At 40.5% G+C, this 17,277-nt stretch overlaps 1 protein-coding gene across 1 annotated transcript in view; it reads right to left on the bottom strand.

Moving 5' to 3' along the window:
* Positions 1–17,277, bottom strand: part of LOC308609689 (anosmin-1-like) — a 198,379-nt gene that overhangs the window by 153,505 nt on the left and 27,597 nt on the right. The window contains exon 2 of the mRNA XM_081223401.1: positions 5,791–5,838. Coding sequence (XP_081079527.1) covers positions 5,791–5,838 — 48 coding nt within the window. The remainder of the gene's footprint in view (positions 1–5,790; positions 5,839–17,277) is intronic.

The following is a 17,277-nucleotide window of genomic DNA, read 5'->3' as shown; positions in this document are numbered from 1 at the left end:
TCATCATGCCACTACAATACTGCATGTACAGACTGGTATTTGAAAAGAACACTAGCCAAACTTTCACACACCTCACAATTTCTTTTCATATGCATTCCATACACATTTTAATTCCACTGGTGTAAGGAAATAGAATATTTCTCTTCTCTTCCTAGATTATCACATCCCATTTACTTAGAAATAATATCATGATCATTACTTATGGAAATAATAACATTGGTATCCAAAATAAAGGGAATTAATTATAACATTGGAGAAGTTTTCTACTCCTCCAGTGGCACAAACCTACAACTTTTCTTGGCAATCAATGTCAGTGGTGGCTTTGCCTATGAAATAATTGGTACCTCCCAAAAGATATCAGTATGTTGGACAAGAGATGCTCGATATACATCAACTTTGTCCTTGAAGTTGATTACACAAAGTCAGGGAAAACTGTAGGAATATCAGTAAGTATTACAATAGGCTTTAAATGTTTTAAAGGATATAAAACAACTGAAATTTCAAACTGTTGGATACTAGAATATTACAAAAAATAAACTGTTCGACTTTGGTTCTTTGGGTATTTGGACATAGCGCATTTCCATGGGTGCCTGAGTTTTCATTTCCCTCCTTAAGATGTATTTTCCTGGGGCTCTATAGATTTACTGTCATTACCACATAAATCATAGAAAGCATCTAACACAACACAAAAACCTTCAACGGTCACATTCAGTTATGTTTCTGGGGTTTGACCTTTATCCAATAAATTTCAGAGATGTCAAATGAAACTGTCCAGATGTTCATACAAGCAAAACCAATCTTCCTCACCTCTAAATTTGGCTCTGAATAAACCTGGAAAATCACTAAGAATCTGGAGTTATAGCCCTTATAAGAACCGAACTCCCACTGAGATCAAAGCAACATGCCACCGCACCAAGATTGAGCCCTAAATTACTGCTTTTCAACTCAAATCCTCACAACCAAATGGGAAACAAAAGTCAAGTGAGTGAGTTATAACACCCAAAAGGAGAAAGATGAGCATGCCTGCTCCCCAGACAGGGGTGCGTGTCAACAAGAATGCCATTCTCAGATGCAATGTTTAGAAGGGTAACTGAGCAGCGTAAGGTCAAAGGATGCTTATTTTATAAAGTAAATGCATGACTCACATGCAAATATAAAATGAACAAGTCTCAAAGATTTAACTCATGAAATACTGCAAGAACCAGTAGTATGTTACATGTGGTTCAAAGGAGAAATCCAAGAAATACAAATATAAATATATTCACACACAAAAACAAATGCTAAAATGGATTTACAACTAGATGCAAAATGGTCTATTGATGGGGGAAGCATCAATTGCAATACACTGCACACAACCATTTGCATTTCCATGGACAAGAATCATCTGCATTATTATCAGCTTTCTACATTTACAGAGTAAGAAAATAGCTCAAAGACAATGAACAATGCAGATAACCTGCAAGGGTGCAAGAGGGGACATCCAGCCATCATTTTGCCCATCTTAAAGTGCTCCACAATTTTTACTGGCTCTAATAATTGCGTTTTAACACTGAATTTTCAAAAATTAATTGTGGTTTGATGTTTTCTTACTGTTGTTTACCATTCCTTCATTCAATCAACAAATCCTCGCAAGCTGACCAAAAATGTTCCACACAGGAAGCTAGAAACTGTCCATCTTTTAGTTTGAATACATCAAGATATGTCTTTGTATTGAGAGACAAATGCAACTTTACTGTTTTGTTTTTGACTGATTTTGCATATGTGAATGCAATGGCAAACTCTGGCAAATGGGCAAATCCAGCCTGGCACTTGTTTGTGTACAGCCAGCAGGCAAAGAATGGTTCTTACATTTTTTAATGGTTGGGAAAGATAATAAAATTTCATGACATGAACATTACATGAAATTCAAATTCCAGTGTCCAAACATAAAGCTTTACTGGAACACAGCCACTGTCCTTTGTTTAGGTACTATCTATCACTGATTTCATGCTAGAGTGGCCACATGAGTAGTTGCCACAGAGACTTTATGGGCTACAAAGATGGAAGTATTTACTATCTGGCCTTTTACAGAAATTGTATATGATGTGGACTTCCCTGGTGGTGCAGTGGTTAAGAATCCGCCTGCCAATGCAGGGGACATGGGTTTGAGCCCTGGTCCTGGAAGATCCCACATGCCACAGAGCAACTAAGCCCAGGCGCCACAACTACTGAGCCTGTGCTCTAGAGCCCGCGAGCCACAACTACTGAGCCCGCGTGCCTAGAGCCCGTGCTCCACAACAAGAGAAGCCACCGCAATGAGAAGCCTGGGCATTGCAACGAAGAGTAGCCCCCACTCGCCGCAACTAGAGAAAGCCCGTGTGCAGCAATGAAGACCCAATGCAGCCAAAAATAAATAAATAAATATATTAAAATAAAGAAATTGTATATGATGAGCATTAGAACTCCTAACATATAATGAGCCCCTGAAAAGGTGCTTGGCGCATACCACATGCTCGGTAAGTTATATGTTTATTTTCCTTCATATAATAAAGTAAAACTGCTGAGAATAGGAATGTGTTCTTCAATTCCTTTATAACTCGCAAAATGCACAGACCAGGGTTTTTCAACCTCCCTCGGCGCTATTGAGCTTACAGCTTCTTCACTGTGAGGGCGTCCTATGCATTGTAGTTTGTCAGCATTTCTGACCTCCACCCACTAGATGGCAGTAGTGACAACCACAAATGTCTCCTGCCATTGCCAAATGATCCCTTGGGAGCAGAATCGCTCCAGCTTGAGAACCACTGGCCTCAAACCATGCAGGACAGTAAGTCACTGCTCTACATCATCTAGGAGCTAAATGATGCCAAAGACCCCTGACTTCACAGTACTGGCTTCATTATAGGAGGAAGATTTTCCTAATTAATAATAAATAATCATGCTAAGTTACATGGATACAAAATGGATTATAACCTTTTTCCTGAAGGTAATACAGTAGTGATGTACTTTGGGGGAGGAAGAAAATGTACTGTATGGACTTCATTCATGGATTCATTCACAAATATTTGGTGAGCAACTACTCTGTGCCAAACACCATTCTAGGCTTGAAAATACCACAGTGAACAAAGACAACTCAGTCGATGCCCCTCGGCGCTTACTTTCTGGTGAAGGAGACAGACTCTCAGAGATAAAGGAACAACTATATAATGTCGTGCGGGTATAATATACGGCTGAGGAAGTGTGTAAATGGGTGGGAGGTGACCTGGGAGGGCAAGGCTGAGCAGGTGGCCTTTGTGCTGAGACATGAATGGGGTGCGGTGAGCTGGGTGACTGCGGAAGGAGCCTTCTGGTGGAGGGAAAAGCAGGCTTGATGGGGGTAAAGCAAAGGAGGAAGTTGGAGAGAGAGCACAGGCAGACAAGACAGGGCCGATCGATGTCTTAGACTGAGTGAGGTAGGAAGATATTAAAAGGTGTGAGGCAGACAGCAGCAAGATTCAGCTTATATGTTTAAAGGGTCTTTCCAGCAGCCACGTGGGTGCAGTAGAAGCTGGGAGACCCAAGAGGATGCTCCTGGATTGGTCCAGGCAAGAGATGATGGCAGATTGGACAAGGCAGGCAGTTAGACGGGAAGAAGAACTCACCTTCTGGGGGGATCCTGAAGGTGATGGGCTTTGCAAACACAACGAGAACGAATTAGAAAGTGTGTACTTTCTATAAAATGTTATGTGAACTTTATCTTTTAACATATATTCAGAAAGTTATATCATCAGCATTACTTCTTGATTTGGTGAGGTGTTTTTACTCTTCGGTCCCAATATTTGCTCACAACGGTTTTTCAAGTTGTTGGTCTCTATACAACACAGCTTAGGAGATGGCATTCCAAACTTTAGTTTACCTCTGCTGATTGGCTGAGTGATTCCAGGGCATTATCCAATACGTATGTGCCTGAATTTCCCCATGTGTAAAATGGAGTTACCACGGCTCACCCTTCACCTCATTAACCTAAAAAGCAAAGGAAAAGCCTACACAATGCTTCATGAATCTCAGAAGAAGTGCAAACTGTAATTATCTGCAAGTGTATCCCATGGTGATAATATCCAAAAGAGATAAACTGTGATTAACATGTAAGATTCATCCCCAAGTATTCAGACTAAAGACAACCCTTAAATTTATGTTGGCTTTGTAATATATTCCAAAGTTTCTGTTGAAGTTATCTATGACTTACTGATTCATTTCTGCTTTCAGGCAAAAGGAACTGATTTCTTTTCTTGTCAAGTTCAGTCTCTCATGTCAGCCTTGATCATTCAATTACAAAATATGGTTTAACAATCTGTATTCCCTAGGGCTGCAATGTTCTTTAATTAGGATATTTTAAAAGCAGTTTAAATGAACGTGTCCCACTCAAATTTCAAGTGTGTAAAAAAAAATTAATTTCTTGATAGCATAAGGAGAAAAGAGGTGCTTATGAGAAATAATACTCATACAACAAATTATCATTCAAGTAATACCCAACGAACAAAACTGGACAAAAACACTACTTATGAAATTTAGTCAGCCTCACAGCCATACATTCATATAAATACACACACACACACACACACACACACATATCTTCTCCTGCAGTGATGACATAAACAAATTACCCAAAACACCAACTGAAGAACAATTAATATAATAGATAAGCAGAAAATCTCTAATCAGAGCAAATATGTATGATATTATATAAAAAGAGTAAAAGGATCATAAACCAGACATTTCATGTCTGCCCAGGATCTAGAGAGTCAGAACTAAGCAAAGTTTGTTTTCACCAAATTATTTCACATTCACATAATAATTCTGTTCTGTTTTTAATAACGCTCATGCGGATTAAATGACACAACGCATGCATGAATGTCAGAATGTATCATTATAGTGAAGTTTTAGGTTTAGGAACATTATTCTACAATCATTTACTTTGAGATAATTTGTTTGAAAGACCCTTCAAACTAATAATGTTCTTCATAAATATGCTGTTCCATATTATCGTGTATTGCTCAGATGAAATTTTGGTTGTAAAATAAAGGAATACTTCAATGTTCGGTCTAATAGTTGTAACCATGAAAGAAATCTCATCAAACGCTATTACAATCCCAAAGTGCTGCAGTATTCTGAATATAAAACCGACTTTGAGACTGGAGCTAAAGCATATACATACATATATACTCTCTATATAAACATATAAATATATTTAAAGATGGTGATGTTTGGGGACTGAGGTAAGAAATCTATGCTATGAAACATATGAATGAGTATAATGATAACTTTAGAGCATGTGTGTGCAACAAGAAATACTCCAAGATAGAAAAGAGACTGCTTAGTTAAAGAATCAGATTAGCGAACGAGCAATTCCCACACACAAACACAATAAACGCATACAAAACAACTTAGGCGTAAGGAGAATGCATTAAATCTTCTCGTGTAATCAGAAGATGTTTTCTCCTTAAAAATACTTTTGATTGAAATAATTCGAGAATAAAGAGAGAAATAAGGTAGTATACAGTAATGTTGATATATGTACCTCGATTGCAGTGGTGGCTACACTAACTAAATCCATACATGTGATAAAATCTCATAGAACTATATACATACCTTGTACCAAGGCAATTTTCTGCTTGTGATATTGTTCTACATATACGTAAAGGGTAACCACTGGTGGGAAATGAGTGAAGAGTACATGTGATTTCTCTGTACTAGCTTGGCAACGTCCTGTGACTCTACAGTTGTTACAAAATGAAACGTTTTTTTAAAATACTGATATAGTTGTAGGGAACATACCTTAGAACATTGCTTGTGATTCTGGCACCAAACCAGGGAACCGTTGTTCTGCAAAAAGAAAAAGAAATATTGACTCATTAAATAATTTTCTACTTGAAATCTACATATACCTGTGTGTATTACTATCATTTTAAAATACCTGCATTAATGACAGACCAATTTTAGCACCCTGATATATGTCCCTCTTCCTAAAATAGGATATCATTTTTTGCCCTGGACTTTATGATACAAATACATATGTATAATGTATAATGAAGATTTCAAGGTGTTTCAAAAGGAAAAGTGTCTGAGCCATCTCTCAGGTGTGCTGAGCAACAGAATACAGACCAACAGGAAAATGACCGCTAGACGGTTCTTCCGTAGTGAGTACCTGTGGTAAATGTACAAGTTGGCATCCTGGAGGCTTTCAATTTTAACCAATTCAGTAATAAGTGTTTGAGCCTGGAAGTCAAATCCCACGGGAAAAACCTCCTCTTTCCCTTTCACTGGGATGTGTGACTCTGGACAAGGGGCTTACTATGTCTGTCCCTCAGTCTGTATCTGTCTGCAAAGCATAAGGACAATACCTTCTGCATGAGGTCAGTGGGATAACTAAGTGAGACACAATCCACTTCGCACAGCTTGACAGCTACTCAACATGTACCAAATACTAGGACTAGGATTTATTTGTTTATTAAAATGTATTTTATTGAAGTATAGTTGATCTACAATGTTGTGTTAATTTCTGCTGTCCAGCAAAGTGATTCAGTTATATAAATATATACATTCTTTTTCATATTCTTTTCCAGTAATGCTTTATCACAGGATATTGAATAGAGTTCCCTGTACTCTACAGTAAGACCTTGTTGTTTATCCATTCTCTATATATAGTAGTTTGCATCTCCTAACCCCAAACTCCCAATCCTTCCCGTCCCCAACACCCCTCCCCCTTGGCAACGACAAGTCTGTTCTCTCTGTCTGTGAGTCTGTTTCTGTGTTGTAGATAAGTTCATTTGTGTCACATTTTAGATTCTACATATAAGTGATATCCTGTGGTATTTGCCTTTGACTTACTTCACTTAGTATGATAATCTCTAGGTCCATCCATGTTGCTGCAAATGGCACTGTTTCCTTCTTTTTTATGGCTGAGTAGTATTCCATTGTATATATGTACCACATCTTCCTTACCCATTCATCTGTCGATGGATACTTACGTTGCTTCCATGTCTTGGCTATTATAAATAGTGCTGCTATGAAGATAGGGGTGCCTGTATCTTTTTGAATATAGTTTTGTAGGACTATGATTTATTATCCCTAGTATTTGAATTTCTGCTTGAAACTTGTCATTCCACATGACTAAAATTTTGGTGATGGTTGGACTGTGATATTTACATCAGATTGTTCTAGGCTGGGGTGGTTGTAACAGATAACAGAAACAGTCACCCAAAAATTAAGATGCTGTGGCCTCTTGTTCTTTGAAGTTCAAGGTTGGGTATGAGATAAAATAGTCCATCTCCTATGTATGAATGCCTAAACTTTTAAGAACATCGGTATGAACAGAATAGTATCACCTTTGTTTGCAGTTAAAAGAACATTGAGGGGCTTCCTTGGTGGCGCAGTGGTTGAGAATCTGCCTGCCAATGCAGGGGACACGGGTTCGAGCCCTGGTCTGGGAAGATCCCACATGTCGCAGAGCAACTGGGCCCGTGAGCCACAATTACTGAGCCTGCGCATCTGGAGACTGTGCTCCGCAACAAGAGAGGCCACAATAGTGAGAGGCCCACGCGCCGCAATGAAGAGTGGCCCCCGTTTGCCACAACTAGAGAAAGCCCTCGCACAGAAATGAAGACCCAACACAGCCATAAATAAATAAATAAAGCAAACTGTCAACAAAAATAAACACTATTAAAAAAAAACCCCAAAAATTGAACCAATGATATATCTTTTGAAAAATACTCTTATTACACGTTTATTCATATATAATTCACAAACACAAAAGTTAATCATATAACTCAGTGGTTTTCAGAAGAAAGGTTGTGCGACCATCACCAGTAATTTCTGAACTTTCTCATCACCCCTGACAGAAAGCAGTACCCATTAGCAGTCCTTCCACCCAGGTCCTGGCCACCACGAACGTACTTTCTTTCTCTATAAATTTACCTACTCTGGACACTTCTTATAAACGGAATCATACAATATGTAGTCTTCTGTGTCCGGCTTCTTTCATTTCATAATGTTTTACATGATGTTAAATGATACACTATTTTTGCTTCATCCATATTGTCATATATGTCAATACTTCATTCTTTTTCGTTGTCACGTTCCATTGTATGGATATTTGCTCTTCCATTCACAATAATATATCTTAATACTACAGGATTCCCAAAACCACTGGGTAGATCTCAACTGTTTAGGATTAGAAAATTTCCCCTCCTATCTAAAAATCACTCGGCTATAGATCTCAGTCCCACAGTAAGGCTTCAGCTATTAAATCTCTGCACCATGCGGCCCTAACTTTCTCCTTTACAGTCTTAACTCCCCCAAATTGCTAAAAATCTCTGCAATTTTAGATAATCTGGTATCAACCTACTCATCCCCTTATTAAGGTCCACACATCTTCAGGGGGCCCTTATCTCTCTCTACATATCATTGTACATCAGTCCGACAAACAAGGGCTGAAGCTGGAGCAGTATATGAACAGCCTGGGCTGAGGTTAAGTATGATCTTTGGCAAGATCAGAGAAATAATTAGATTGGGCAGAGGCCAAAGTTGGACAAACAGTGGACATGGTTTAATTACTGGAAATGACGTGTTAGTAAAAAGGGTGCAAGAAAGAGGGCATGACGGGCAAATTGGTGTTTCAGAAAGGGAGCCCTGGGCCTGGTGACACACTCAAAGTTCACAGAGGAGGTTAGGCAGACTGAGCTGTCGGTCATAAATAGGGTGACAACTGCAACAAAAAGCAGAGGCCAAACGTTGAGGAGTATATTATCACAGGAAAGCTGACAACAGGGTCCAGGGCAGCTTTGGGAGAACGTCCACCCTCCTTGTCTTTTCCCGGAAGGGTCTCTGGTCCATGCGGGGTTGGGTCCTGCTGGGACTTCCGAGGACCACGTCTGTCAGAGAACATCCTGGCCCCAACTTCAGTGCTCTGTGCTCACAGCCCAGAGATGGGAACCAGTGAGGTTCCTTCTAAAGAGACTCAGGGCTAAAGTGAATGGACGCCAATCTAAGAGACTAGGTCAGGGCCACATCCTGACAACCTCCTGCACCAGGTCTGAGGAGCTTCTGCCTCCCTGTGTCAGGTCAGAGGGTCCGGCCCCTTGCTCTTGGACCCTTGACCTCGGACCAGCTTCCACCTCCTTCCCTTCCAGGTCTTCCTTTTCCTGGAGAGATGGGCAGGACCTCTGGATGTCTGCCTCTCTGCATTTGCTGCACTGCTCCTGAGAGATGTATCACACGCTCTCCTGCTGTAGCATCTGTTTTCTTTGACCTAAGCCTTTGCTCCTCAGCTAGAGGTGGTCCAGCAGACCGGCCTTCCTGTTTGTTCTCTGCTTCAAAGTTTCACACGAGCCACTGGACCAGCTCCTGGTTCTCACAGAGGTGGCCTCCATCAAAGGCCACGCAAAGGTGACTGGGCCTGCAAAAGTAGGCGTGGCAACTGCTGCCTGCCCCCAATTAGTGGCTGACAAAAATATTACCCGTGGGGTAATATGCCACTGACCCAATTATTATCTATAAATATTACCATGATTGCATGACTGTCCACATCTGTAGAACAGGCACTCGCTCTGGTGCTGGACATATTCAGCCCCATATCATCATCCTGTATACGACACAAGTTTCATTTACCCATTTTCTACTTAAGAAACTGGGAGTCAAAGACGGCAACTAAAATATGGACATCCTGAAGCCAGTGGTTAACTCCACCGTGAGAACCCCAGTGAGGAAAGCTGAGTGAGACACAGGGTGAGATTTACAGTGGGCTGTGAAGGAATCCCCAGGTTTATAATCTTGGAAGGAGAGTAGAATTGGTCCAGACAGTCCTGAACGCTGTAAGCTCAGGGAACAGCAGATCAGATGGATGGGCTGGAGCAGACAATAGGAGAGGAGGTCGGCTGAATAGGTAGAAAGCAGATTACAGTGGATTTTGACTTATTGGAAATAAAGTATTTTATTTAGTACATGTCAGAGGGTTTAAAAAAAAAAAAGAGGATTAGATCTGTGAGACGCTCTGTTCATGGCACACCTTGCTTAGAATCCTTTTGTTCCCTTTGTAGATGAAATGGTCCAACCTCAACAATAAAAGAATCCAGCAAAGCCTGTCTTCAGCAGCCCAGCAAATGCAAACTCTGCTAACCCCTCCCATGCTGAAACAGTGTTCCCTGTCCTATTGGCTCGTATACCCCAATGGCCACAAAGCCCATCTGTTGTCTACATTTTATTGGGAGTTTATATCAATGCATCTCCTCAACCAAAGCATTTTCATTTTAAGCAAAATTTCCCATTAATCATAAAATGAAAAGCTGTCATTAGAAAGAAATATTCAGGGCAACAGCAAGCAGGCATGAAAGATGATTGTGATTATAATCATTTATTTTTTCATTACTGAAGATAGTATGTCATAGTTTGCTTGGGAAGATTAAAAAGGTAATCCATGCAAAGTATTTAGCAAAACATTTGGCACCGAGTTAGATGTAAAAAAAAAAAAATGTTTTTTTTAAAGGCCATTGTGATTATTGATGTTACTTTCTTTGTCTGCCATTATGTTTGTTCTGAGGAGTAATCCTGGACTTACAGTCTCCCAACTCCTGTGTGTAGCACTCATCCTATGCTAAATGGTTCCATCTTATTACTGAGGCTTGGGGGGTAGGAGGGGGGCGGGGGGAATTATCATGGATTTTTCCCTGGGTGGTAGCAATTTTCCAATGTTTGCCAATGTGATGAGACGGCAATTGCTTTAATTGCCTTTGATTGGCCATTTGTATTTCCTTTACGGTGAACTGTCTATGCATTTTACCATTTCTATTTTGGATGGTTTACTCTTTTCTTAGCAATTGTAGCAGCTATTAGTACCAATTAGACCTAATAATAACTTGTCTGTAATAGGTGTTGTAAAATGTTTCCACTGCATCATTTGTCTTTTGAATTTATTCATGGAGTTTTCTCTCTGCAGAAATTTTCTACACACACACACACACACACACACACACATTTCCACCCTATTTCCTTTTTGGGTTTTGGGTTTCCTATTTTTCTTAAAACAGTCCCCACCCCCCACCCACGTCAAGGTATTGCAGCTGCCCTATGCTTTTGCCTGTATCAATCAGCATCGGCCATACAATACAGTTTATCTCTACAAAGAACTTCTACAAACCCTGCCTCATGGCATCAAGTGGCTGAGTAACTCCAGCCACTGTGTCTCGGCCAGGTGTGCACGTACATTGCACCATCCACCTACGCTGCTTACCTGGAATGCTCTTTGAGCAGGAAAGCAATGGAAAAAGACAAGAATCCAGTACATTTCAACATCCCGCCTGGGGGAAGTTTTTAGTTGGATTACAATAGCCTTCACCAGTAAAGCCAATTGACAACAAAAATAAAAAAGTCTCGCTCTGGCTAAAAGCCAGCAAAATAAAGAGACAAAGTACATTAGGCATGAAAGACATCTGCCTCTAGAATCATCCTTGTAACCTCCAGGTAGGATCAGACAGCGGGAGTTTGTAATTATATAAAGATTATATCCTGTATTTTATTGGTTTAACTAGATCAAACATGAATGCCAGTCAATCCAACTTTCAAAGAGTCTACATAAGTTCAATCAACTGCACCCAGACACTATTTCAATGATACTTTCAAAGTCCCTCCATTCTAGCCTTTTGATTTTTTCCTTTAAGAAAAATAATTCTTCAAAAGCTTCAAGTAAACACTTCACTCAAAGACAGCCCTCAAGGGAAGGATAAAGAGAGATGAAAACTAGTTATCTAGATACAACCGTTTGCAAAGAAAAAAGAGAACTAGAACAGATCCCACTTGTTTTTTAGCATAAGCAGGTGATGGTGTGGAAGAGCCACAAGGACTAACCAGTGTGCAGTTTCGGAAACTCAATACTGAGTGACCGCCCAACAGCAGGACAGAACATTTGAGTTGAAACCATTGCAGAAAACCCGCCACAGACCTAAACTTTACAAATCAACCCTATGAAACCACAAGTAATCAGCGGTGACTCAATCAATGATTTTCTTTTCATGTTAAATGTAAGGTTTCTAAAATGAAGGCATAGATTAGAATGTAGCAGTTGATTTTAATCCAGAATATTTTCCTATTACTTTGGAATTAAGGAATAAAATAGTTGATTTCATTTATTGTTTTAAGGATATTCCTTTCTATTGTCGATATACTCACGAAGTTTCTCATGTATTCAACAGCTAAAAGAGGAGTTCAGGAGACTTAAATTGAGACTAAGCATTTCCATGGCTCAATTTTTTTTTTTTTTTCGGTATGCGGGCCCCTCACTGTCGTGGCCTCTCCCATTGTGGAGCACAGGCTCCTGACGCGCAGGCTCAGCGGCCATGGCTCACGGGCCCAGCCGCTCCGTGGCACGCGGAATCTTCCCGGACCGGGGCACGAACCCGTGTCCCCTGCATCGGCAGGCAGACCCTCAACCACTGCGCCACCAGGGAAGCCCTCAAAATATGTTTTAAAATGAATCTTTGCTAGTGATCATCACAACTATACATTCATTCAAAAGATTTCTCAGGGAACTTAAATGCATATTGCTGAGTGAAAGAAGTCAATCTGAAAAGGCTACAATATTGTAAGATTCCAACTCTATGACATTCTAGAAAAGGCAAAACTATGGAGACAGTGAACGGATCAGTGGTTGTCAGAGGTTGAGGGGAGGGAGGGATAACAGGCAGAGCACAGAGGATTTTTAGGACACTGAACCCACTCTGTATGATACTGTAATGGTGGATACATTATACATTGGTCCAAACCCATAAAATGTACAAGAGCGACCCCTGATGTAAACTATGGACTTGGGGTGATGATGACATGTCGGTGAAGGTTCATCAATGTAGCAAATGTACCACCAGGGAGGGAGGGTGATAACAGGAGAGGCTGTGCATGTACAGGGTCAGAGGGTATACAGGAACTCTTTGTATTTTCTGCTCCATTTTGCTGTGAACCTAAAACAGCTCTAAAACAAAGTCTACTTAAAAGGTAAAAAAAGCTCTGTGTTTACATTTGTGGTTTACAGTAGGAGTTCTTTCAAATGTTATGGATCATCCTCAGTAAATAAACAGCCTCTTCATTAACCAGTCCCCCTAAAACATTTCCCTCTGGATTCTACAAATCTCTCACAGTGAACTGAATTCTATAGGAAAACAGTATTGGACCATACAAATATACCTCTCCAGACACCCAGCCCTCCCCTCTGGCCCCCACCAATGGAATGCAGGACCCGGCCACGTTGTTCTTTGCTTCACTTCTTCACACCTGGCAAGCCTGTCCAGGAATGAGAACCTCTGTAAGTGCTGTCCTCCCACCCAGAACTTGTCCCCTCCCCAAGTCAACTCCCATGCACCCTTCAGGTCACTGCAAGTGCCACTTCTTCCAGGAAGCCTTCCCTGACGCCCACTCCCTGACTACAACAGCTCCCCTGTTGCACATGCTCTGCGCCTACCTGTACTTCTCTTCCGAGGCACTCTACACAGTTGCCAAGTATAAACATATTCGTGTTGTTTTTCCTTAGTGATCATCACCACCGCTCCCCACCCAGCCCCGCCTATGACCTCCTTAAAGACAGAATGTGTCTATATCTCCCCCTCACCACTGGCTCCCTCATGACCTTAATGAATACTGACTGAATAAATAAATGACTGGAATACGGAGTCATACAAATACATTTAAACGTAATCATTAGATCATGAGGAACTGAAAAGAAGGAAATAAATAGATGGAGCTGAACAGATTTTTCATCTTCTCTGGGTGGAGCTTTTAGGAAACAGATTCATTATTTTGTTTCCTGTAGAGTCAATGTCCAAGAGATTCGGCCTGAGAATATGAAAATCTGAACAAAAACTTGTATTCAGAATCAAGTACAAATTACTTAAGAAAGAATCATGCTCATTAGCTTTTTATAGATCTAAATAGAGTCATCTGAAGAAAAATGTATAGGACAGCAAGGGCTCGACGACGCCATATGGGAAAACATTACTTTCATGAACACTTGACTATGGATTTTAATCAGGAATATGCTTACAAATTCTGTCTGTGGGAGAGCGCTACATGAGGACGCAGCTTTTACTGCTTACTGTCTCTGACAGAAGGCTGGGACCCACCACAGAATCGGAGATACTAGCTTCCGTTAGCACACCTCAGGCACTAGTCTTCCGACTGTAACCTCCTCCAAGAGGACGTGCTAGCTGTGAATTCACTCTTGCCATGGCTGTGATTTTGGATATGTATTCACTGAACCATGTTTGGTCGTAAAATTTATATTTTCAGGAGAAAATGCTGGTAAACTGTGCATTCTCCACAAAATCACATAGAGCCCTGGAGGATTTCAAGACTGAATAAATGACTTGTGCCACAAGAAATCCAACCTTAGGTAGGTTTAGAGGGAGCATTCAATGTACTAACTAAAATTTAGTAAATGACTCATCTTACAAAGTAAGGAAAGCATGAGCAGTAGAGTACCTATATAAATTAAACAACTACAGCCTTGTTTCTGGGGAACCTAGAAAATAAAGAAACGTCGGTATAAACTTCATTCTCTTCCCAGCTCCTCCTTCACAGCAGGGACAAGAAACAGTGTCGATGAAGATGAACGCCGATTATAAAGGCAGGCATGCTCAGACATCACTCTCAAGTTTTTACTTCGCTGGTAAATTGTGTGGATTCTCCCAATTCCAGGAACCTCTCCCCAGTCGCCATACCTGCTGTCTAGAAAGTAAATGCCTATGGAATAAAGTGCCCAGGCCAGCAGGACAGAGGTACAACGGTTCATCATGTAGGAATGACCATCTGCTTCAAAGTGCTGGAAGGGTTATCTCCAAGGTGGGTGGCTTGAGGTGGCCACACCCACTTCTGTTTCCAACCCTTACTTTGAAGGGTCCCTGACTTTAGTTTTGATCATTTGTTTTGGTCTCAGTGATGGTGAGAAAGACAAGACTGGGAAGAAGAGAAGGAGCCGTAGGGAAGGAAGTGGATGAAATAGGCAAGAAAGATAGAAAGGGTCCCAAAAGTCTGGGGTAAGTGGCATATTAAGTCCTTGGGCATAAACATGAGATGTTAAAACCTCTCTAAAATTTAATATAAAAGCACATTTTGCTTTTGTCTTCAAGAGGCGAAGCAAACCTTCCGCACTCTTTAAGATTATTATAACCCAGCCACACTAAAGCCATTGGCATGAGGACTGCCATCAGTTGCCAATGGGCTGCCTCTCAGCAGTCCCTTTGGTGGGTGTCTGAATGAAGAGGTGGCACTTTCTGACACTAGGAGGCTATGCTCAGTTATGTAGCTTCAGCTCGGTCTCCATGGCAACCACCGGGCCATCGTGTCCAACTTTGGATATGGGGTCCCCACGAAAATCTGAGTATCCCAGCTACACCTGCAGTCCACAGGAATTAAGAGACAAAGCACAGAAAGAAAGTTTGGTGGACACGAGGAGGCAATGAGTTCTGGAAACATGATTAGTAACCAGGATCCGCTTGTTTGGACCTAGAACGAACCCTTTCAACAACCTTAGGAAAAGTCCTGAGATAATACACCATGAAGACATAAAATCTGATTGTTTCTGAAGTCGGGGTGCTTCTTACCCCAACTGCAATGAATGTGCACCATCACTGCTGGCCAGGTGGCAGTCATGACATAGAGGTCAACACTTCACACATGTGAACTTGATGGTCCCAGTTGTGCACGCTACCACCATTGACACTGAGTTGTGTACCTTGTTGGTTCTATACATGTTGGGTTTAATTACTAAAGTGTGATTCGAAAGATCAAAAAGAGAAATTAAGGAAACACTCCCATTTACCATCGCATCAAAAAGAATAAAATACCTAGAGATAAACCTACCTAAGGAGGCAAAAGACCTGTACTCAGAAAACTATAAGATACTGATGAAACAAATCAAAGCTGACACAGATGAAGAGATATACCATGTTCTTGGATTGCAAGAATCAATACTGTCAAAAGGACTATACTACGCAAAGCAATCTACAGATTCAATGCAATATCTATCGAATTACCAAAGGCATTTTTCACAGAATTAGAACAAAAAATTTTACAATTTGTATGGAAACACAAAAGGCCCTGAATAGCCACAGCAATCTTGAGAAAGAAAAACAGAGCTGGAGGAATCAGGCTCTCTCACTTCAGACTATACTACAAAGCTACACAGTCATCAAGACAGTATGGTACTGGCACAAAAACAGAAATATAGATCAATGGAACAGGATAGAAAGCCCAGAGATAAACCCATGCACATAAGGTCACTTTATTTTTGATAAAGGAGGCAAGAATATACAATGGAGAAAAGACAGCCTCTTCAATAAGTGGTGCTGAGAAAACTGGACAGCTACATGAAAAAGAATGAAATTAGAACATTCTCTAACACCATACACAAAAATAAACTCAAAATGGATTAAAGACCTAAATGTAAGAGCAGATACTATAAAACTCTTAGAGGAAACCATAGGTACAACACTCTCTGACATAAATTGCGTCAAGATCTTTTTTGATCCACCTCCTAGAGTAATGAAAATAAAAACAAAAATAAACAAATGGGACCTCATTAAACTTAAAAGCTTTTGCACAGCAAAGGAAACCATAAACAAAATGAAAAGACAACCTACAGAATGGGAGAAAATATTTGCAAATGAAGCAACTGACAAGGGACTAATCTCCAAAATACACAAACAGCTCATGCAGCTCAATATCAGTAAAACAAACAACCCAATCCAAAAATGGACAGAAGACCTAAATAGACATTTCTCCAAAGGAGAAATACAGATGGCAAAAAAGCACATGAAAATATGCTCATCGTCACAAATTATTAGAGAAAGGCAAATCAAAACTACAGTGAGGTATCACCTCATACCAGTCACCAAAAAATCTACAAATAGTAAATGCTGGAGAGGGTGTGGAGAAAGGGGAACCCTTCTACACTGCTGGTGGGAATGTAAATTGGTGCAGCCACTATGGAGAAGAGTATGAAGGTTCCTTAAAAAACTAAAAATAGAGCTACCATAAGATCCAGCAATCCCACTCCTGGGCATATATCCGGAGAAAACCGTAATTTGAAAAGATGCATGCTCCCCAATGTTCACTGCAGCACTATTTACAATAGCCAAGACATGGAAGCAACCTAAATGTCCATCGACAGATGAATGGATAAAGAAGATGTGGTACATGTGTACAATGGAATATTACTCAGCCATAACAAAGAACTAAATAATGCCATTTGCGGTGACATGGATGGACCTAGAGATTGTCATACTG

Source organism: Mesoplodon bidens (assembly GCF_964165515.1).
Source record: "Mesoplodon bidens genome assembly, chromosome: Y".
Classification (NCBI taxonomy): domain Eukaryota; kingdom Metazoa; phylum Chordata; class Mammalia; order Artiodactyla; family Ziphiidae; genus Mesoplodon; species Mesoplodon bidens.
The sequence above is the reverse complement of the archived record's forward strand: the minus strand, read 5'-3'. Positions and strand labels throughout refer to the sequence as shown.